General features: G+C 36.7%; 1 protein-coding gene across 1 annotated transcript in view; it reads right to left on the reverse strand.

Annotated features, from left to right (window-relative positions):
- The window catches only part of LOC126354106 (inositol hexakisphosphate kinase 2-like), a 42,746-nt gene extending 20,207 nt beyond the window's left edge, over window positions 1–22,539 (reverse strand). Inside the window, exons 1-6 of the mRNA XM_050003498.1 lie at window positions 22,182–22,539; window positions 21,288–21,432; window positions 16,720–16,846; window positions 10,537–10,639; window positions 8,371–8,608; window positions 1,932–2,137 (exon numbers count right to left, since the gene is read on the reverse strand). Coding sequence (XP_049859455.1) covers window positions 1,932–2,137; window positions 8,371–8,608; window positions 10,537–10,639; window positions 16,720–16,846; window positions 21,288–21,432; window positions 22,182–22,264 — 902 coding nt within the window. The 5' untranslated portion in view covers window positions 22,265–22,539. The remainder of the gene's footprint in view (window positions 1–1,931; window positions 2,138–8,370; window positions 8,609–10,536; window positions 10,640–16,719; window positions 16,847–21,287; window positions 21,433–22,181) is intronic.
- Between the last annotated feature and the right edge of the window lie 2,626 nt (window positions 22,540–25,165).

A 25,165-nucleotide genomic window follows, 5' to 3' on the forward strand; every position in this document is an offset into this window, starting at 1 on the left:
AAGAATTCAGCTTGTGAGTAGCACTCAAGTCTTGTTGCCCACTTGCCCCACTGCTACAATATTCTGTTTGAGCATGAAGAGGATAAAGAGACAGAAATTGTGAACATGCCACATTTTAATGGCAATGCAGTTACATTGCACACAACTTGGTTTTAAATTTCTGAACAACATAGATCACAAATTTAACAAATTTTCAGTGTTATTTATTTTCGGCATGCTGAATCATGACTTATTTAGCTTCATAATCTAAAAGAAATCTTTCAAACACATATGTTGACTGAAATATTGTAGCACTTCTACAACCATTGAGTTTAGAGAACTGAACTGTGTCTGTCACGATGTGTTCCGCAATGTGATTTTCTTTTTAAATGCATCCCCATCAAACAAGAAAGAAGTTGCTTCTCACCTTACAATGTCTTACTGTGAGCAGAGTGCAGTCAAGTCCACTTTAAATGCGAGGTCTACAATTCATTACAGATGTTCTAATTTTTGTTCCTGCAGTGCTTTCTCCTTTTTAAATTCAGTAGCAGTATTTAAATTAAAAAAATTGTTCCAGGTAAACCCTTTGACTTAATCAATGCACTTTATAGTAATATATTGACTCTTCTTTCTTCAGCGAAGGGCAAACAGTGCTGACACTATGCTTCTGCTGAACTGAAGTGAGTCGTGCCAACTGAAAAATGCCACACCATGATACTAAATTAAATATCATGCTGTAGCAGGTCTTCCAAAAATGGCTAAGCAAAGCCGAGACAGGCTGAACCTCAGGCCACGCATCTGGCTCACTCAAGGTTGGCACACCGTTGCTGGCCCTGATTTACATAATCAAAGGCTTTTGAGAGATCATGACAAAAGATACCTATTGCAGATTATATATATATATATATATATATATATATATATATATATATATATATATATATATATATATTTCCCCCCCCCCCCCCCCCTGGTGAATTCCAAAACTGGATAGTTAAAAGTTAAAATTGCTTGTTCAGTATAAAGACCAGAATGAAAATTCAAACTGACTTTTACTGAGGATAGTGTGGAAGCTTGGATGATTGGAAATCATTCAGTGCATGAATTTTCAAGAATTTCTGAAAAGATAGTTAAAAAGTAGGTTGGGTGACAGTTTGTGACATTACTTTTATCGCCTTTCTTAAGAAGAGGTGTCACTACAGCTAATTTTAGTTCATCAAGAACAATTCCTTCTTAGAGAGATGTATTGAAAATGTTGCATATAACTGGCCTTACACATTTAGAACAACATTTCAGTATCTTATTAGAAATATTGTTCACACCAACAGAATTTTTATTTTTTATTGACTTAATTATTCTTTCATCTCATTCACTGCAATAGGAGGATGCTACTAGCTTTCTGTAGAAGGACCACATGTTAGGGGTTTCTTTCCTGTTCCAGCAACATATAGAGGAAAAACAACACCTTTCATGCCTCTTTGAGCACTGTAATTGTGTAATCTTATCTTATCTTATCTTCACAGACTCTATGGGAGTGATGTGAAGGAGTCTGAAGCACATTTCCAGATTCTTTAGAGAATACTGGTTCTTGAAAGTCAGTAAGGTGGCTTTTGGGGGGTAAATTGGCTTCCATTTTCAAGCTTATGCCAGTTCCAGTTTTACAGAAGTTCCATGACATCTGTGGTAAACTGTTTTGCCCTTCTTTGAATACTGCCCTCTCCCCCTCTTATAATTACTATGTATAATTTTTCTCATTTAAATATTAACTTCTGCATGCAGTATCATATTTTGTACACCAATTCTATGCAAGAGATAAATCAATCACTTCAAATACTTGTAGAAATATTTATAATGCATAAAGGTAGCAATGTTTAATGAAGTCAGTAAATGTAAAAATATTTACCTTTCTTCATAGTTAATTTTCTACAAAAGTACTCAGTTATACTGCTTACCATGAGTAGAAACGGAAGCTGGTTTGTTGCTCAATAGCTCGCCTTAATTCTGCAAGCCTTGTCAATACCCTGCGTATCACGCCAACTCGCAAATGGAACCCATTATGGAAGAAGCGGTACAGGGCACCTTTGAAGCCTTCTTCATCAAGCTCGCGCCCCCAGTATTTGTCACGTTTAATATACTGATCTGCATCAGCCTGGTAAACCTAAAAAAAAAAAGAGGCAAAATGTTATGATGATTGAAATTAGCTTATCTCAGATAAATTGCTCTGAGGATAAATTTTACAAGATTAGTACTTTCAATTTTTCTTCTTGTCTTTTCTGTAGCGGTAAAAAATTTTACATGGAAGGGTTGCTAATAACTGGATGCTGGAGAGAAACACAAAAAAAGAGTGTTGGATTCAAGAATGCACTTGGCATCTGATAGACAAAAGAAAGATGTTAAAGCAACAGTGTGAAAAAGCTGAAGATCAAGAAGACTTCAAATAGCTAGATGAAAATATGCTGAACTAGAGAGATGAAAATATGCTGAATTAGACCATCAAGTCAAAAGCAGTTGTATAGCTGACAAAAAAGAATGGTTCAAACAGAACGATAAAGAGGCACAAAATTCCACCTTCTCGAAATAACTCCAGGACATTATAGTGTACTCTCAAGAACTTACTGGGAGCCACAGTTCTTCAAATGGACCCATAAATGATAAAAATGGCAATCTTGTACTTATAAAAGATGAACAGGCTGCCCAACGAGTACTTGAAGGAGACCTTAAACCATCCCAATCCATCTAATACTTGCAACTTCAAAAATCAGCCAAAAATGCAAGAGCTGATGGTAAAAACAGATACCATTGCAAAAGCAGAGGTATGTCCAGCAGTCACAACACCTAAAAACAATAGAGCTGATGGTATGGATGAAATTTCAGTTGAAAATCTGAAATATGGAAGTGTGGGTTTTTGTCAGCACCTTACTAAACCGTGCAATACCTGCTGACATACAAGGCATGTTGCAGATGTCTGGAGGAAATCTAACTGAATGTACAAATTGGAGAGGTGACACATTTCTCTTGGTGCCAGGCAAAATTTTTTGCCTCATTCTTCTAAAAAGGATATAAACAGCAGCAGAACTGTCAACTAAGAGAAGAATGGACTGGCTTTCAAGCTAGGAGATCAGGCACTAAAACAAATATTTATTTTGCAAAACGTAAAAGAACAGTTTACAGTATTCAATTGCTCACTGAACTTAAGCTTCACTGATTTTAAGAAAGCGTTGGACAATATACCACAAGAATCAGTGTGGAAAATTCTAAGCCTTCATGGAATTCCTGACCGTCTCACTGATGTTTTCAGAGGCTTGTATCCAAATTACAGTTGCTGTATATGATCAGAAGATGGAAACACCACTTTATTTAGTATTCTGACAGGAATAAAATTTGTCACCATTCCTTTTCATTTTAGTCATAGATTTCATAAAGAGAAGAGCTGTGGGCAACTCCAACAAGGAAATATGTTTGAATGAGCAATTTAGGCTCATAGATCTGGATTTTGCTGATGACATTATTCTTCTGGCAGAAACACCACAAAGTTTGCAACTAAAGTCAACCAAGCTGGATGAAATGGTCAGCTCTTTGGGGTGTTAAAAGTAAATATTGATAAAATGTAGACAATGTTAATTAAAAGTGGAAATTTATCTACTCAAATTATAGTGCAACAAGAGGTACCACAAGATATTGACCAATTTTCACTTCTCAGCAGCCTTATTTGTAATAACAGAGTTAGATGCAGACAACACCAGCAGAACTGGGAAATGTTCTGCAGTCTTCCAATGAATGTGATCCACATGATAATTAGACTGTGTAAGTATGTCCACAAAGCTTCTACTGTACTCCTCTATCAACTTACCAATGACCATGTAGGCATGTAAAATCTGGAAAACAACAGCAAAAAGTCAGCACACAAGCTCTATGCTTTCAAGGCAAATTTTGAAGGACAGCTATAATGACCATGATTGAATTGATAAAAAGCTGAGAAGTGATCTACATAGTTTCTGTAAAATCGTTGTTGAAAGAAGATTGAAGCTTGCGGTAGATATTATACATATGAGAGATGTCAGAATTTTAAAATCAGCAAGTCTGTGGAAACCAATGGATTGATACACAAGAGGAGGAAGACCTCATAACACATGGAAACGAACTTTTGCAAAGGGACTTCAATGCAAGGCGAGGAAGTTGAAAACCTGGCAGCTGATCGATTTGCTGTAGGAAATCTGTTATCCAATATATTGCCTGGCACTGTAGGAACTAAGTATAAGTAAGTACTTTCAATATGGAGACCTAAACTGATTTGGTCGTATATCGAACCCACAAGAAGGCGTAAGAAATGACAAAATAAATTTTATTGTGTCACTGGCGTTGCAGTGAGTGACTGATCAGGTATAGAATTAAATACTGTAACACACTACAACAACATAATGCTAATTTATTATTACTAACAAGAGAAATCATATCTGGACCAGTAATCTGACTGGATTCAGTATTTCCTTGGTTCTTAAAGGGGCGAAGCTGTCAGATGTAGAAGTAACTTTGGGAGTATCCCAACAGAGTGTTATATAAATGATCTGGGCTATAACACCAGAAGCTCCATGCGTTTGTGATATATAGCGAAGTTGCAGCACCAGAAAACTATATAGGCTATATACATGGAGAAGGGGAAAAAAATCCCGGATTTAGTGGTTAAAAAGACATTTTCTCTTGAGTGGAAATACACTTTTTCCATGTTAAGTATACTTTCCATCGGAACTGTAAAGCTTATCAATCCTTTGTATAGTTATGGTTTAATACACTGGTGAAGAATTTCTCGGAACTTTAGAAAACGAAACTCAGGGGGGAAAAATGCATTTTGTCAAGATCTTTGATGTTCAGTAACATGTACGCTTCGTATTTTTGTATTACTAAAGTTGAAATTCAAATTCCACAAAACACTGCATGTTACTTTCCAAAGGACTGACATCGAGATCGCAATGCACTTTTGTAGAGCTCAGATCACATGATCTCGCCAGCCAACGAGAGCAGATATTCAGAGCATAAGACATGTGGTGTAGTCAGCCAATAGCAACATCATTGATAAGTAGCACGGACACACAAACAGGAAAAGTTAATGGTTTAAATTAATATACATAGTGCTGTTACAAGAAAAGAAAAGCTTTCACGTATAATATTGGTATCTAAGATTAATAAGCTGCAAGAGAAGCTAACCTTTCACATATAATGTTGATCTTTTTTTGTGCATGTTACACTTTAAGATAAATTGCACGAATGTGCCAGGAAATTTTTTAATAACGGCACAAGTGTCTGATCTTTTGGGCTCAAAATTCTTCTAAATGGCTCATCATCAAAGAGTTGATTTTTAAATGAGAGTCAAATGCTCTGTGATTTAAGAAATTCATTGTACATTCTCGCACATAGTTCATCTTGAGTATAAGGAAATTTACTTTGAAAGTAACACTTTTCAAACCACCATTCACAATATTTTTCTGTGACCTGTTAGAAACAGGTCTGATCCAGAAGTTGCCAGAGAGCACCAGATAACAAGCATCACATCGCTTGTGCACCTATGACGACGGAGGAAGCCGGTATGTTCGTATGTGTGAAACATTAAAAGATCTTACATTACGTGATAAAAGACATAAGACATCAGAGGATACTCCAAGAGCGTCGGAATTTTGTGAATCATACTAAAATGCATAATTTGGCTTAAAGTGCACATTCATATGTTTAGATTCCCAATGAAGTATAGGCCTTGACCTGATATTAAGCTTTTCAGTGTAGCTTTGGAGATGTAAAGCTTTTCAGTGTGGCTTTGGATATGTAAATTTTCTTGGAGTACCAATGCTGTATCATCTCATGTTTGGTTCTTTATTATGGCATAACGCCATACGTGCTAGACAATGAAAACGTGCACTTGAAACGCAGCGAACAGTTGAAACTAGCCAATAGTGTGGAATTAAACACTTCGTTTCAAATAAATTGACTGCCTCAGTGCAAAGATTAATAAAAGACAAATTTCTGTAGCAAACTGACACAAATAACTTCATCGCTCTGTAAGGTGATTAATACTAATATTACTTTTTAGCCTTCCATAATTATGTGACTGCATTTTAATTCACTTGATAGCTCCCAGCCACTCCATTCTTTTTTTTTTTTTATTTGATGCAAGATCAGTAAACAAGAGGAAACAGCAAAATCACTAAATGTAAACACGTGTCACATGGAGACTACCCATCTCCTCACTACAACGTAAACTGCTCTGTGCATCAAACCCAGATTTACAATATTCCCGAACAGTGACAATACTAGACAGTGCCTGCAAACCATAACAGAGGCTGTCTAGTTTGAGAGCCTACCCCCCAGGTAGCCAGGCACTTCTGGGCACAGGTGGGCAAACAGCTGACATACTGGCAGCCAAGAAAACAGCCTACACAGTGGCGCGGCACTGTCGAGCCAATAGGCTCGTGCATCCCCAGAATGTGTGCAGTAGGTATGCCTACACTTGTCTGTGGGCATGCAGGGGCACCCTAGACACCCCCCCCCCCCCCTTTTCTGTGTTGGAACAGGCTGCCAAAGGGTGACTTATGAAGCACAGAGGTATGGAGGTGCTCCTACACTGAAAGATGTAAACATGATAGGCTGTAAACTGGTTTCAACAGGCTAGTTATACAATACTCAGGCAAATTCCACTGAGCCAACTTTGTTTTCCTCATTGACATCACTACTATATGAAATTTTCTTGTTTTTTATATTAAATATTTGTGAACTTTGAATAAATGAACCTCATCATGAACTAAGAAGATAAGAAACTCACAATAGTTAAATCCATAATGCTTGGTGGGAAAGAAGAAATGAAGAGAATGTACCATAGAATTTAAAATAAAATAACGACAACACCAATATTAAGAAGCTGACGTTGTTCAGTGGAATTATGAATAAACAAGACAGAAGGCATTTAGTTCAGACATGAACTGTTTGTCTTATTATTAGCTGGTATTAACTGAAATTGTGAAGTGTGAGAAAAAGTACCTCGAGAATAAGTTAAAAAACAAATCATTGTTGGAAATTAACAATGCACAGTACAAAGATCATAAAAGCGAAAATAAATGCTTGCTGTACAGACAATAACACAACATTTTGATGGTGATATTTGTAATATATTCACCCCAGAAAACTAGGAAGCATATAACACTGTGGCTGACTTAAGAATACCCAGCTATTTTCAGCAGTATTATTTAAAGTGAATGAAGACAGTATATACACACATGGTACACTGGCAATCTTATGGGAGTGATATTGGAAGCTAGGTGTTGAGAACATGTGAACTTTAACTTGTGGGGGAACCCAACAGTGCCAAGACACAGTATCACTTGTGTGCCATGAACATCACTGGAAACTTTACTATTTACTGATGGTAAAGTGCGCAACCAGCCACAATACTTAATGCCGCATAGTTCAAGAAGATCCAAAATGGGTAAAGTAACATTACTATTTACTGTGAACAGCCTGGAACATCCGCAAGACTGGCCCAAAGCAATCAACAAACCACAATGGTCAATACAGAATCCTAATTTAATACAAAAATTATTTTGCATGTATTCTAAAAGACAGTTATATGGTTTCTACATTTCACATGTTATGAAAGCTGTAGACTCATTGATGTCCTCCCAATAAATCTAAGAGCATCAGGTGACAGTGTATCTATGAATCTTCAGTGGACAGAAAGAGTGCAGTTTGGCCAACTATGTTACAACAGCAATTGTGAACTGCTAACGAGCAAATGATTTATAGTGCAGGCTCAGTAGGTCATTTATTTTGGCCTCAAAAAGGTCCTCTGCAGGTTGGGGATTGTTCTTTACAACCATATGGTGTTCTACTGTGGAACAGTTTGGCTGCAGACTGTCTTAACATGGTCAGTTGATGGTACTCATTCTCAAGGTTTTTCACATATTCTCAAAATTATGGAATATTACTATCAGATAACGAAGCTGCTCGCAGAGTAAGTAATATCCAAACAGAATTTTACAAGTATCCTGAAGAAGTTTGAATCAACAAGAACCCAAGTAATCATTCAAAGGATGGACAGTCCAGAAAGACAAAGACAAGTGTTAAATAAAAATTGGCTCAATTTTCCTTCATAATATTACAACCTGTGCTATGCCATAGTATTAAATTCAGTATCTGCTTTCAGCATTTGTCATGTCAGTGTAAGAACTGATTAGTCACAGATCTTACACAAAAGAAGGAAATAAAGAATGACTAGTTATCAATTGTACTAAAACGTTAGCAGCAGTAAGTGATTAAATTGTTAACTGACACACTGATACACAAGCAATATACTGGAACAATAACTGTCAATTGTCCATTATCCATTTATGACTGAGATTTGTTCCTTACCTGCATACCGCAAAGGCGAACTCCAAGTGATGCAGAGGTACTTGCAGCACATTTAGCCATCTGCTTACTACGTTTTTCAGCTGATGCATCATCCCCATGTTGCCTAGTGCCCATTTTTAGGTCCAGAACACATGGATGTACAAACTGAGACGTTATATTTTCCAGCAACAGAAAGCACTGTTTACAGCTATCTAATTTGACTGCCTCATCAGGACTGCTATTTCGCTGTACCTTCATCCTGAAAAAGCATCAGTTATGAAGTACACAAAATACTGGCATTTATGACCTTACAGAAGCTGGCATTTACTAAACTACAGAACCTAGCGGCTTAGGCGAAGTTTTAATTTGTTTTATAAATATACACACGAGTACATTCTGCTGAAAGTCATAACCCTCATCATAGCCATCCCTGATGTATCCATGCAACTAAAGCATGCTATGGACTATGAACAGTTCCTATAAGAAAAGACACTAGCTACATTTTAGTATAATTTTGTGATTATTATATGCCAATGCATTCAGCAAAAATGTGTTACTAAAACTAAATAATAATAATAGGGCTCAAATATAACAAAACATGCAGCGAGAATTCAATTGCTGTTGAGTTTTTTAAATGTGATTGTCCAAAGTGCTGTAGTTGAGACGGCGTAAGACGATCCCACAACTTGCAACAATGTTGCCAGTTTTGAACCATGAAGTACAAATGGCTGCAGGTGAAAACAGTATTAGTTGACCACAACATTATTGCATCTAACAGTGAGGGCACTTCAGTCAGTTTACTGCAAGTTTTTATTACGATATTTCATGAGGACACATTGAAACACTTGGTAGTATATGCACAGCTGTCTGATATCATTCACAGTGTGTTGTGTTTTCATTAGTCACTACTGCACTAGTTTACTGTAAAGTCACGGCATTTTTCCAGTGATGGTGATATGAGGCCAAATGCAATAATATCATGCTCAGGTTGTACTGAGGCATTGCCATAGACACATTTACAAAATCACATTACATGACTGGTTGAGGCAGGCGCGCGAAGCTGCCATACCCGTCCCTTTGCAACCATCAAGGATCCACTAATTCAAATGTAGTACAGCAAGAGAGATTCTAACAGATTTAGTACACGAAAAGGTCCTCACATTTTGGGAGATATGCAGTCATTCAACTTTTCAACAGAAAGGAGACAAAAGAAATGTTAATAGCTGCACAGACATATAACTTTCTCCAGTTGCATATGAGATACCTCATAAAACATGACACAATACAATATAATGTCACACAAATCAGCACGTACAAAACAAGTTTCAAAAAGGTTATGCACACAAAAATCTTCATCATTACAACTTAAAGTTCAATAAATTGCTAGAAAGTGTTGATTAAATGTTGGCACAACTCATTCCAAATTGAACCGCTCTAAGACATGTGCAAGGTGCATTCCCATCATGAAGAGCAGAGATCTTGCATTTGCACCAAGCTCAAAAATAATTTCAATAGCAAAGATGGTGCATTTGTGGACAGTATTCTTACTTATTATGAAACCTAACTACATGTTGAGCCAGCAACAAAGGGTCAAAGCATGCATTGAAAACACCCTAAATCAACTTTCCATAAGAAATTCAAAATGCAACCATTAACTGATAAGGTTCTGCTAACAATTTTTTGGACTTCCCAGGGTCCAGTTTCCTTTGACTTTTTGGAAGAGCAATGCAGTGTCATAGTCTATACTATTCAGACATGAGTAAAAACAAACTCAAGCAATAGTGCCTGAGTTGGCAGAGGAAACATGTGACACTTATATTGCTCAACCTCAAAAGTTGCAACAGATCCTGGAAATTTTAGATGAAACAATTTGGAATCTCCTACCTCATCACGCAGAAAATTATGAAAGCATTAAACATTCAAAAACAACACAGCAATTAGTAAAGATGCAGTTACAACAGGATTATTGAAATAAACAGAACCAAAAATAAGACATCTAGAGAACAGTGCCGATTCCAAAAAGATTCACTCCAACTATCCAGTACATAAAAAGGGAAACGAACAAAATCAAAATATCAAAAATTAAGGAGGTGTGTCACTGCCTTTATACAGCAACTGTTGGAGTACACAAATATGTCTTTCAACATTATTCATAATTATATTCATTACATTTGCATGATCACTCACTTTAACACATCATCTCTCTTCCTCTTCGTTGGTCGTTGGTCCTCTCGGAAACTTGGACTATACTTTTTATCCAGCTTTATGGAACTGGTTGCTTGCATCACACCTGCAATACAAGCAATACAAACTCTGGTTATGACACTATCACAGTTTCTGTGTTTGCCTATCATATTTTGCATATGAACCGCAATACATTTCACCCCATAAATGTTTAGTAGCTTGTTATGGAAATGTGTCAGATCTCAGCCTTCAGAACTGAACTAATAGTACTGCACTAATTTAAATAGTGCCAACTCATCACGTTTGTACAATTAGACCACAATGATTTTGAATGAAAACTAAGCTGCCCTTTAACAAAAAAATTTTTTTTAATAAACAAAAACACAAGTTTAAAATTTAAGCTCTTGACAATTCTCTAAAAATACCTTTAAAAATTAATTCAAGCTCCTAAGGTAAGTGTTAACATATATCTAGCATGCATCATTTTTAAGCCCTGTGAGATGAGACTTGATGACACTACTGAGTGTACGGTTTTACTAAGAAAAACTGAGTGCACAAAATGTGGGATCACCTGTCTCCAGTAATCTGGATTCACTTGCCCTCTTAGATTAGCAACAATTGTCAGCTATGACTGGACACTATCTCTCTATCTCTTTCTCTTCCCCTCATTCTTGTGATTTGGAAATCATCACAGCAATTTTTTTTTTTAAGGGTCATCGGTCTTCTGACTGGTTGACGTGGTCCAGCATGATTTTCTTTCCTGTGCCAATCTCTTCATTTCAGAGTTGCACTTGCACCCTACATTCCCAATTATTTGCTGGATGTATTTGAACCTTTGTCTTCATCTACAGTTTTTGCCCTTTATAGCTCCATCTAGTACCATTACAGCAACAGAGGAGCAATAACAGGGGAAGAAAAAAAATAAGGCAAGGAAAGGGGAAAAAGGAAATACACTTTATTGGGGTAAACAAAGAACAGACGTAAAAGAGTGGCCAGAAAAACTACATCAAACGACAGCTTCTGACATAGCTATAGTTGTCATCAATCCAAAATTTGCTTTGAACACCACACCGCATCAACCTTTGGACAGACTTAGCCAGCCAGCTCAACATGAACACCGAACCACAATTAAAACTTGTATTTTTCCCATTCATAAACGTTGCCAGAAGTGAAAGCACTGATATGTGATGGACAAAAGTTCTATGACTGAGTGGAGATCAAACCCCAGACCTTTGGATCTGTACTCTCTCATTTAACCACTGAGGCATAGAGTACTTTGACCTTTTAATGCACCTATCAGTCACCAAAAAAATCTGGGGTAAAATGTAGAAGCAGAAGAGATTATATAAATAAAAACAAAATGAGGAAACAGGAGAGTAAATGTGTCAACATACTTTAATTGTGTGATTAGTAACACAGCAGTGTTACAGAAAAGCATTATAGACCGATATAAAACATAAATACATTGAGGAGTCAACAAATAGAGTTAGTTTTGAAAATGGAAGGTGGGAAAAAAACAAAAACTGAAATGAGGGTTGGCTGAGTGAAAAAACGAGGCAGCAGTACTGGAAACATTAGGAAACTGCACACTGGGTATGAATAAATTGAGTTGAGTATTCTGACGATTAATATAACTGACACACCTATTGAATATAAAAGACACACATGTTTAAATTCACAGAATTTTATGTTTTCCAGAATGGAAATGCAGACGATTAATATATTTCAAGTACTTCAATTTCTAAATTTGTGACAATGTTTTGCATGGCCAACAAGAAGTCATGTGGCTCTTAAGGAGGTTGATGATTAGTGTGTAGAAAGTTGTGAACCATTTGATTGTGAACTGATATGTCATTATCCTACTCAGGAATTCCCTAAATGGTAGTGCAGTTGTAGTAGGTGAAAACAGATCAAAACATCTACCAAGGTTTTCATTTCTTTTTCACGATTGTGAGCACATTATCCATCTATTAATATTAAGATAATGTATGAGAACTACAAAAACAATGTATGTTTCAACTAGTCACATGATACACATAAGAAAACATGAACCATAAACTTCAACTATCAAATTACCCTTTAAAGGGTGATTAATTTAATTTCCTTTTTCTTTCCTTTCTTTGCAGCTCTACAAACTGGAAATCTCTTGTTGAAGATAAAGATTTCTGTATTCATGTTAAGAGATCTGTCACAAATAATATCTAATTTTGATGAATGAGACATTACATGCAGCCTGAGTTTACAATTACTTCCGAGAATTCTGTTTGAAACAAATATAACTCTATACAAAAATTAAATTCAGTGAATGTTAATGAAATTAATGGAAATTTAATATTAGACACAAATACTGAGGCAAAAGTTCACTATTGAGTAAGTGATATGTGTTCCTATCTACTGTAGTAGTAGTATATGAAACAAACTAGGAAAGAAATAGGCATTTCAGAGTTTGAAAAGAAGCAATAAATGTAATAATCGGCAACATGAGTCTTGTTTTTATTTTATGTTATAATTAATATGAGCATGCCTCAATATAATTTCATTTAAGAGATGGCATTGGCCTCCATTAAGAAAAAAAAAAAAAAAATTCTTCAGATAAAGAACTTAAAAGTCTGAGGCTGATAAATCTGTCACACTACCATGCAAGCCACCTGAGCCAGCATCACATACAAACCCTCATTTTCATTGTCAGGGTGGAGACCGACCCAATGGCAGGGGCAGACAGACAGACATTTCACTCACAGGCGACCGCACATGGCCCCGCCTGGCTTCTCTATTGGTCCTGTCTTCTCTTCGGTCCTTGATACAACAGGGAGAAATCGAGGTTTGTTGGCATAGTGCATTGTGGAAAACAACACTTTCTTCCAAAACAATCATCACTTGTTAGAGAAATTATTGCATACTCAGCATAGAAGAGTAATCTAAACTTCATGTGATTTCCTCAGTAATGCAAATGCAGAGCAAGCAGCAATTTATTCCATCTGAACTTCATGTTACTTATTTTTTGTGACCTCATACTTTAAAAGAGCAGCTAACTGCTCTGCACTATTGTATGTTACATACAGATTTACACAATGTTAACAGGAATGGGCACTTACTGCCTAAGGCAGTGCAAAGGGAAAGTACTGTATTCTTATTTGGGATGAATTTTAATATTTAAAATTTCTGTGATTTTGCTGACCAAGTCAAGTGGATGCTGATATATTTCTTCCAAATCAATTTGACTGTGGGGCTAAATCAATGTCAGACTTTAATGACTATTAGACTATTAAAAATGAAAGATTAAAAACAAAAACAAAAAAAAAAAAAACAAAAAATAAAATAAAATGAAATGAAAAATAAAAAGAAGCCAAAACATATAGCTGCCATATCTTCACAGTGAATATAGTGTCCTCAGAATGATTACTAAGGGTAAAGTAGGTCATGCTATTTTTGAGATGTAGTTCAATGGACATTTGACTGAAATTATAAACAATGAAAAAACATTAAAAACTAGCACGTGTGGGTGAAAAATCATTTTTTGAGGGCTTTACATTGCAAATGGAGTAATTCTACAAGTAATAATATCATCAACTGAAAGGTTGATTTGACCACCAGCTTTTTCCTAGCCAGGGTTCGATTGGACAGTAAAGGTCGTGTGCCTTTGTCTTCCTTCCACCTGTGAACTGGCTTGATATTCCAACCTGGACTTTCCATTGCTTGATTTTACCTACAATTTAGCTTGGCATCTGAACCATGGCACAACTTCATTTTTACATCTGCACAGAGCAATGGGAAAGGGAAATGTTATGTTAATTTTTACAGTGGGGGGGGGCCATGCAGACTAAATAGGAATCAAACAGCAGGCATCTGGGGCCCATTCAGTGCCAGCATAAGGTTCCATGCAAGATAAAAATAATACAAAACATTATAGTGTTGCACAGTGTAAGTCAGTTCATTTATAACATGAAGTTCAGGTTTTACTTACTCTACAAATACAAAAACTGACAGTAAGGGAAAAAACAACTGCAAAGAAGTTCTTTGCATTTCTTATAAGTGAAACTAAATCACTGTCTATGACAGCTGAGTGTGTACACAGACTCAGGTAAAAAGTATACTGTGGTCTCTATATAAAGTGTGGTTTTCCAAACAACTCCCTCATTTAAAACAACTTTTTACTGGAGTACCATTTCCTAATGCAATTTCCACATAATATGCATACTAAATCAATTAAGAGAAGAGGTATTGTGAACAGGGCCAATTTAACTTACACACAAAAATATTCAAAGAATGTGACATTTTGAGAAGCATTGTATGGCATAGGAGAAATAATGAAAATCATGTTAATGGATTCTTCCACCTGTGCTTGGTAGAACAATTCCATATTTATCAATGAAAAATATTAACTATGCATGCTCTACAAAATTAATTTATTTTATGAATTATTTTTTTGCTTTTCAAGATCATCATCATAATACACCTATCATCATAGGTTAGAAGTAAACAGCGTTGAAAAAATATTTTTTCAAAGTTTATCATTAGTATAAATTAATGGTGTATAGCACTTGCAGTTTCTGTTTCCCATTGATAAAAATTGAGGATGTCATACAAATGATAAATTTTTAAAAACAATCTTTGATTTCATCCACAGATTACAGGATAAAAAGACTCACTATTGGAGAGTTACATAAAGTGTTAAATGCCAGTCTTGATGGAAACGAAGCAACAATTAACTTAATGAAAATTTTAGTCCTAAATATTTCAGCTATGAAACAGACACCTAAAATAGGCAAGTTTTCAGGTCAATAATTTGGACATATGTTACCTGAACTGTAATGTGCAGGCTTTTCAACTATGGCAAGTTCTGAAAATGCAATGTATGGTATGCCAATTCATGAGAAAAACCTTTCCTGGAGGCTGTAAATGTTCCACTGTTACTTAACAGAAGTGCTTCAATGATATGAAATCAAAAGTCATTTGCAAAATTTTACACTCTTATGTCAGTAATTCATATTATCTAATGAGAGGCTATGCGATACATGTGTGAGGTGAAAGTGTGAGCACAGAGCAACTCTGAACACTTAGATTAACGAAGACAAAAAGTAGCCAACATCAATAGGTACATTCTTTAATACCCTTTATGAAAATATGTGACCCACAACTAAGTCTTTTTTTTCCCACTGAAATGAACTTCCACACCTTCCACAGACAATCAAATCAATTCACACATGCAAAAACTTTTTCTAAAATTGTTTTTAGATACATTCAACCAAAATTGCTACAACAGACTGTCACTTACTGGTGTATTAATATGATTGTAAAATCATGGAATTCTGTGTTCGAAATATTCTGAAGTGGAAAGTAGGTAATCTTCATATTTCTATAAGAATTTGTGGCTCTGGATGTTGAAGCTTTCACATTAATATCTAGGAATTGATATCAGTATTACAAGTAATGTTCATTATATAACCAAAAGATTCTGTCTTGTTAGAAAAGTAGTGTAATGTTTAATAAATCAAAGTGAATTCAAATGAGAACTTGTAGGAATATACTAAGATCACTTGAAGAAAAAGACATCTGGATACTGCAAGCCATTTTGTAGCACTGTAAGAGAGTATGCTGGTGTCTATAATATGTTAATCTCTGCACAAATATTGAAAGATTCCTTACAACCTTCACCTAATTCAGTGAATGTGAAGAATAAATCTGAAACTATTCTGCACACAAAGAAATTTTCTTATCATTTCAATAGGTTTGGGCAATTCAGACAGTACAATAATGTCTATCAGTTGTATTAAGCACCATGGAATAAATTTCCAAAGCTGACAAGACACAAAAGTCTGTGCTAAACAAGCTGTTCACTTATTAGTGACTTCAAGTTCTTCTAACAAGTGCATGCTATGTCTCAAACTTTTAACAAGCCTGTCCACTAACACCCACTCACAGTTCATAATCTGGTCTGCACTGAGCACTGTTCTCCAATTCTGTCTTTAAAAAAATTCTGATAATATATTACAGCTGTAATGATTAAAAAAAGGCCTTACTGTTGCCCTGTCTTTTGCAGCCAAACACTCCACTACACATTTCCCCTCACACTTAGAAAAATACACACATCAAAATTACAAGCTGATTAAAATTAGGCCAACCTCACCTAATTGGCTTGTAGTACATGCAAAAACTTATCTTCCATACCATTCGAACGCTGCTCACCTTTGTACTTAGGGACAAACATCTGGATATCATGTGGTATGTTCTGATAAAAATCCAGTTCTCTTGGGTTCAGTGGCTTGCAAATTGTACTCTGATTCAGCAGCAGCAGCCTTGTGTGTCCTCCAACCTTTTTCAGAAATTTAAAGCTATGTAAATGACACGTATGTCTGATTTTTTACATATGAGAATACTGGATAAAAGCATAGGTGGGTAATACTTTATCAATATGTATGTCAAGAATTTACAACACGACGAACAAAAATTTTCCAAAAAATTTCGTATCTTTATTATTTTAGTACAGTAAACTGAATTATATGTGGCAACTGGGGACTTGAAAATTATGGATCGTTGAATTCCATGGATAGTCTGCAATTAAGCGCTGTATTACGGTTGTTACAAATCAAAAATTAATTACAATATCATAATTAAAACTACTTAACCAACATTTAAATAAATGCTTCAATAAATATCATGTTACATGTGAAAATACAGTAGGCCTACTTACAAAGAATACAGTACAATCCAATTTCACATTAGATTGCACTACTCTGAAACAAAATAGCATTGAATTGATTTCTTTCTCAGTGAGGAAGTTCATCTTTCATGTATCGTACTATGAATTTTATGCATCACCAACTTGTCAGAAAGGGGAGCATCATCTTGCTGTCCCCTGTAATCCAGTAACCCTTTGGTCCATTAAAGTTCTGATGTGTGACTGATTACTGTTCATATAATTAGAGGAATGTTACAGTCTTCTTCACTGTTTTTCTCCTCCTTGGATGTCTCTTGTACTAACTTAATAATAGCACTGTCACTCAACATCTCATGACTGGCTCTATGTTGTCAATGTCAAATCACTTAGAAATATGTTCTCTGTTAATAGTTTCACACCCTAAAGCACTTTTTGAAACAGCAGCTAATATTTGCTAATAGGCAGTCTTCTTCACCATTAGAATTTATTGTTTCATCAATTTTAGGATGCATCTAGTACAGTTCATTGTTTCCACAAGACTTGAAAATTGCTGCCCTCATTAATAAGTTTTTGTGGCAGACTTCCTCTATAAATTTTCTTCAAGGCAGCAATGCCACCCTGATCCATTGGCTGGATTAAGGCTGTCACATATTTTACAAATACCATCGTATCATTAAGAATATTTCCGTTTGGATGAGTTGTGCATTATCCAGTAACCATAAAGCCAATTCAAATTGACTCTTCAACATTAAATGTTCTTGCACCTGTGGCACAAACCATTTATGGAATCATGTTTGAAATATTGTGCATTTCTTTCGGGCTCCTCGCTGGGGAAAATAATGAAAAACTGCATTTTTTAGCTTTCCTATAATACCAACCTTAACCTAATAAGATCCCACACAACACACCACAGTAATCCTTTTCTTGCTTTTTTATAACAGGCACACTATGTTCTGGCTTGAAAGCTAAAGTCTTTGTTGGTAGACACTTCCAAAACAACCTGGTTTTGACTGGAATGTATAGTTGCTCCAGCTCTAAATTTTCTCATTATAAATTCCTAAATCTTCTCATTATAAACTCCTTGAAATCATTACAAAATTCAGAAGCAGCCTTATTTTCTCCCCGCAACATTTCTCCTTGGACAGCAATCTCTCTGATACCATAATGGTGATTACATTTTGTAAGCAGCCGGAAGATGCATTAAAATTTCCTTCAATCCTTAAGGTGTTTGTTGTTGTTGTTGTTGTTGTTGTTATGGTCTTCAGCCTTGGTTTTATGCAGCTCTCCATGCTACTCTATCCTGTGCTAGCTTCTTCATCTCCCAGTACCTACTGCAGCCTACATCCTTTTGAATCTGCTTAGTGTATTCATCTCTTGGTCTCCCTCTTGAAGCTGACTGCCGAAGACTTCTACTGCTGCCAGCATACATTGCGCTTAGGGACCATGAAGATAAGATATGAGAAATTAGGTCTCACATGGGAGCATATAGACCGTCATTTTTCTTTTACTCTATCTGCGAGTGGAACAGGAAAAGAAATGACCAATAGCCGTACAGGTATTCTCCACCATGCACTGTACAGCAGTTTACAGAGTATCTGTGTAGATGTGAAAACAACAAGTGATAGGCCAATTCCACCCCAAAAGACAGTTGCCATAATTTTTTGATTTGAACAAACTTGCTGCCATTCCACTGAGAGGTTCATTCTTGTGTGTGATGTAAGCAGCTCATATTTCACCACCAGTAGCCAGGCTCATTAAGAATATCCTTCATTATGTCATTCCAAAATATTGAAGGATGTACCTGCATGCTTTATGTTCTTGTTTGTACTTCTTTAAAAAAAATTGCTACGATTTTTACCCTCCACGCTGCCCTCCAGTACTAAATTGGTGATCCTCAAGGTCTTCGGGGGGAAAAAAAACTGGACCTATTTGACACATGCTGGGCCAGATACTTGTTTGCCCTCCTGTATCAGTACTTCAAGTTTGAGTATAATTTCCAATTCCTGCTGTATAGTTAATACAACATAGTACCTGTTCATGCCACATAACAAGTTGGTGGCATGAATACCAAGCAGTATGGGACAAACTGACTCACTTAGACTTCTGTTGGTGCTCTTCAAGCCGAGACTATATTTTGTTATCCTCTGTTGCTTTGATTCTGTTAGTTCATGAAACTGAACCCACTTCACTTGTGGAATGAGACCTTACATGTTGTTTGAACCTAGTGATAGTAAATCTAGCAGCCAACCTCTGAATTGCTACGAAGTCTTCCTTCAATCCAACCTAGTCATATCCCAAACAATTGAGCAACACTCAAGAATAGGTTGCACCAGTGTCCTGTATCTGGTCTCTTTTACAGGTGAACCACTCCTTCCTAAAATTCTCCCAATAAACTAAAGTAGACTATTCGCCTTCCCTAGCACAGTTTTCACATCCTCATTTCGTCTCATATCACTTTGCAATATTATACCCATATATTTCAATAATTTGACTGTGTCAAGCAGGACACTGTATCTGAACATTACAGGTTTGATCTTCCTACTCATCTGCATTAACTTAACATTTTTCCACATTTACAGCAGCTGCCATTCATCGAACCAACTGAACATTTTGTCTAAGTTATCTCTTAACTCCCTACAGTCATTCAACTTTGACACATTACCATACACCATGGCATCATCAGCAAAAACAACTGCAGATTGCTGCCCATCCTGCCTGCCTCTGCCAAATCCTTTATGTATATAAAGAGAACAATAGCAATCCTATCACACTCCCCTGGGCCACTCCTGGAGATACCCTTGTCTCTGATGAACACTCAACATTGAGGACAACATGGAAATCTCTGAGCCACACATGTATCTGTGAACTTATTCCATATGCTTGTACCCTTATTAACAGCCTGCAATGGGGCACCGTGTCAAATGTTTTCCAGAAATCTAGAAATATGGAATATACAAACTAAGGATGCAGCAAAACTCCTGGTGTATATTGTGGAGCGTAAAAGGCTTCTGCGAGCAATTCACGGTGATGCCTGTTGTCACATGATGACAACCTTCTACATATTAATGCCAGACCTCATCAGGGAAATAAAGACCACATTGCAACAAGTCTACTAGGAAAGCATTGAAAATCCATTGAACAGCTCCGATTCATTTACTTGCGAACAAAATCTGTTACAAAGTTGAAAAACTTTTTCACATCAATGTAGAATCTTAATGACAACTTCACTTTCTTTTGTAATGACTTTGCAGAAGGCGCACAGGAAGTAATAAAAAATCATCATTTCACAATATGACATTTTGTGGAAACTATGAACAAAAGATTTGATCACTTGTAACTAGCAAATGCAGTATTTACAAAAACTTTTAGTGACACTGAGAGTGATTTTCTGGATACCTTTCCTAGTTGAACAGAATGATATCACAGTTTCACAAATTAAACAATGAAAGTGTATAAACTTTTATGGAAATAATAAGTGCAGAATATACAATGAGTAATGTAGAAAAATAGTGAAGAAATGGTAAATTAGCCCAGAATAACAAGGAAATATAATGTACATGTACTCACAAACTCAAATTACAACATTCACTAAGGCTTTTCTACAGTCATTTTTCCTGCAGTCCATACATGAGAGGAAGAGGACAGAAACCCTTTTAATTGGTGCAATGGGAAATACCCTGCACAATGACCAGACAGAGCAAGGATACAATGTAGAAAGACGAGAAATGCATAGAAAACAAAAAACTACAGCACTATGACTGCTTATGAAACTATGAACTGAAACTGTAAAGCACAGAGGGAAGGCACATGTGTAGATAGCAGAGTACAGAAATCTGGGATGAATAAAGAACAAATAAATGAGGAGCAATCCTGGGAAACACACATATTTGTGAAAAGGCAGAGACTGAAGGAGGAGGACAACAACAAGAACCAAAAAAAGAAGAAGAAGAAGAAGAAGAAGAAGAAAAGAGAGAGAGAGAGAGAGACTCTCTTTCCTGACAAATTTCAGAACTTTATGTGGTGGTAGCAACTCATTAAACTGTACACAATCTATGTTTTCCTTTATTTAGTATAAAAATATGGAAAGATCTCTCACCTGATTTCCCAATGGTAACAGAGCAACCTCATCATCAGTAGCAGGCTCTCGGCAAAGAACTTGATGAGCCCCACTTTCGGGCTCTGACATGCCCCAACCTCCTAAGTATACCATCTCAGTGCCAACAGAGCATCCAATAGAGTTCCTGAAACAATAATTACTATTGTTAATTATCACTACTACTACTACCATTATTACTATTATTGTTGTTGTTGCCAGTATAATTTTTATTATTGTTGCAAGTGCCACTAGCATTCCACTAACTGAACTACGAAATTTGATTCCTGCACATAATAATAGACAGCATGAGATGCAGAAAATATCCATTGCAGTATGGTAAATCTGTTGTGAATGAATCCAGTGTCTAAACTGAGTTAATGTTCAGAATAGGCAAACAGATGTTCATTATATTGACAAATTGTGTTAATGTTTCACTGCAGTTAATTAAAGAGAGCTAAAAGCCTCCATGCCACTTTAAACTGTTTCAGTATGAGGGACATCTTGCTTGTAAGTGCCCTGCAGATGATGAGAAGTTCCAGGATGCTGCCATGGATTGGTTCAATTGCCTAATGTTAACAGCGTGTATGAGGATTGAGGAGAGAACATTTAAAGTTGGGTTGGGGTTTTGTCATATCTCGCCATTCAAAGTGACTATGCAGAAAAGTAGAAAGAGAATATGGCAAATTATGTGTCTCATCCTTTGTTTTCAAATTCACTTATTGCAAATTAACTTTCTTAACCTCCTGAAGCTACAAACAGTATGATAAAATAGACAACAAGCAGTCAAAGCTAGTAACATCAAGAAGTTTGCAAGAATTAGTAATTAGCAACAGAACATTTCTTACTTTTTTTAAAACTAGGCAATAGCTTATATGAATATTGGTACTGTCATACCTACAGCAGCTCTGAGAAGTTACTTTCTCAAATGAAGATTCCACATTAAGAAAAACAGATGATGAAGTGCTTTTCCACAACATGTTTCACTACTTAATACATATGTTCTAAATTAGGCCTACTCTTCCACTTCACTTATTTGCTAACACCTTCCTAAGAATGAGATCAGCTAATCATTTTTTTCCCCCTATCAACCAAGGACGGAATCAAATAAGATCACTAAAACATGAGCCAGCAAATATCATCTGTAATACCACCCTTCACTCCAGGTGTAATCAAGAACGTGAATTTTCATCACTTTTTGAACTTGTAGACAGCTGTTACCTATGCAACAAGTGGACAGACACTGACTTAGCAGCTAGCATACTCCCTACACTTTCCTGCACTGTTGCCAACCTCTTTGGATGTCATCCAACTGGCCCTTGAAAATAGCATTCTGCAGGCTGACTGACTACAGTTGTACATCTGTTGCATAGCTGTTGTGTGAAACTGTAAAGCTGCTGATTTTCATGTATGTGCATGTCCTTTCATGTATGTGCATTTCCTCTCAGTACTATCTTACTACAAGTTAATGTGATTTCTGGTGAACATGTAGGAAAGGAAACAAGAAATGTGGATCGATGAAAATGAAGAGAAGTACAGGAACAGTGAAAGCACATGAAACTGGAGCAACAGTAGTTAATTCAATATAAAAAATCACTGAATGAGAAAATTTTTTGTTGCATATCATACATTTCTGAATTACTTCACAATTCTATATAAAGCAACTATAAAGAAATGTACATGAAATATGAAGCACTTTTGCACCATCAATTCTTTCAGAAATTATAAATGACTGGTTCAGCCACAAAGCACAGTCCACATATCATCATGATAATATGGAATAAACATTGTCAACAATGAACACAGATCTCAGACTTTGTAACATATCAATCTGTTGCAATACCACAAGTTTCATTGTATAGCCACATGTGTTGGTTTCACTGACACTCAACCAAGCTGTTACCTTCCAACTTCATGTACACCTCGAGCTAGCAAAATGAATACTAATTTCTTTTAGTGTCTCAGTTTCAAAATAAGTAACAAAAAATGTGAAGGGAAATAAGTTGATCTCATTAAAAAAAAAAACTAAATGTATTGCCTAACTGCTACCAAGCCAATATACTGGTACATGGATAGTGAGAAACTAGACAACAATTGGAATCTGACAGCAATTAATGTTTATTATGTTTTGGCATGAGGGCAAGAATGGTGTCAATCTGACATTCTTCTTGGTTACTTTGCCATGGATAAATTGTTCTTATAATCTCTGTACAGAAAAACATATGTAATGAATAACATTGAGTTCAGGAGCTACACTGGCAGACAAAAGAAAGTGAAGCACCTAGAAGGGGAGGAAACAGAATAAAACTTCACATGTTGAGAGGGTAAGTGATGTCATTTCAGTGATTGCAAAATCGAGCAGAATTTACAAAGAACCCTACTGTCAGTATGGCATAGCATCCCACTTGGCCTTCAGTTGGGAAGGGTTTAATCAAGGCATTGTATCCTTTCCTGTGGGAAAGCTGGCCCACAGCTGTTGTGACTGATCCTCGATACCATGACTACAGGCACTGGGACAAAGTTTACATCCAAGCTGGCCCCATACATGATCTATTGGGGGTCACATTTTAGGAATTTGCTGGCTATTACACCAACAGTTCACAGAAACATGCACCATGTGTGGACAAACATTGTGCTGTAGAAAAATGGTACCAAGGTACTGTTGCACGAGAGGCAACACAAGGGCAGGATGTCTGTGACTTACTGTTGTGCCATCAGGGTTCCTTTAATCGCTACCAGCTGTGACCTTAAGTCTTACCCAATGGCTCCCCCCACCATGACATGAGGAGTAACACTGCTCTCCCAAATATTGGAAGAGTGGGACCTCTCCCAAGGTTACAACCGTACTCATTGACATTGGTCTTTCAGGGCAGTGCAGAACTGCAATTTGCTGCTGAATACAATGTGATGCCATTTATCAGCAGTCCACACTTTCCAGTCATGGCACCACTCCAACCGCAGTTATTTGTGTTGTGGTGTTAACGGCAGCTTGTGCGTAGGACAGCAATTCCGTAGCCTAGCTACTGCTAGTCTCTGACCAATGGTGCAGGATGACACAAGAATGCTGAAGGCAGTCCATTACTTGTTCTCGGATGGCAGGCACAAATGTGAAGCGGTTACTGTGTGACTGATGCACAGCACGATTGTCTTCCTTTGTGGAGGTCAGAACTGGTTGGCCAGAGCCTTAGCAAAGAGCATGGCTACCTTCATGTTCCCATGCAGTCCAACACTGGGGGGCTGTCACAACTGAGTGTCCCACAAACCTGCACAATTTGAACAGATGGACCAATGGAGACCCACAATGAAGCCTCTTTCAAACAGTATCAGGTGATAGTAACACAGTCTCACAGGAATATGTCACATCTCTGTGTTCTTCACAGTGATCACTAAATGTTTGATACTGTTCACGTCCACTAATACAGCCTACAAAGCCTGCTACCAACACTAAGCACAAATATCAATAATGCACACTGGTCACCATTCTATCTGTCACAAAGAATAGTGACTCATCATTTAAATAGCCACCGATGGTGTGTATGTGTATGTGTATGAAATTAGATTGACATGCGTCCGTATCTTATGGGTGCTTCACCTTCTTTGTCAGGCGTCCAGTTTAACATTAGAGCACAAACAATAAACCCCAAAGGATCACTGATCTTAAGTGAATGAATCAAAATATTCTGGATCAGAATGTAACAAAAGTTATTTATGCTTGACTATTGAGATTCGAAGGGTGGGAGGTTGTCAGTTCGACCTTATGCGCAAGTGCATGGTAGCACCAGTTATGAGTTTCCACTGATACGTTCACCGTTGATGCGCAGTACTGAAAGAAAAGGAAGATTAGAGTTAAACGTCCTGTTGACATCGACATCATTAGTGAC

The sequence above is a fragment of the Schistocerca gregaria genome, chromosome 3 (assembly GCF_023897955.1).
Source record: "Schistocerca gregaria isolate iqSchGreg1 chromosome 3, iqSchGreg1.2, whole genome shotgun sequence".
NCBI classification, from domain to species: Eukaryota; Metazoa; Arthropoda; class Insecta; order Orthoptera; family Acrididae; genus Schistocerca; species Schistocerca gregaria.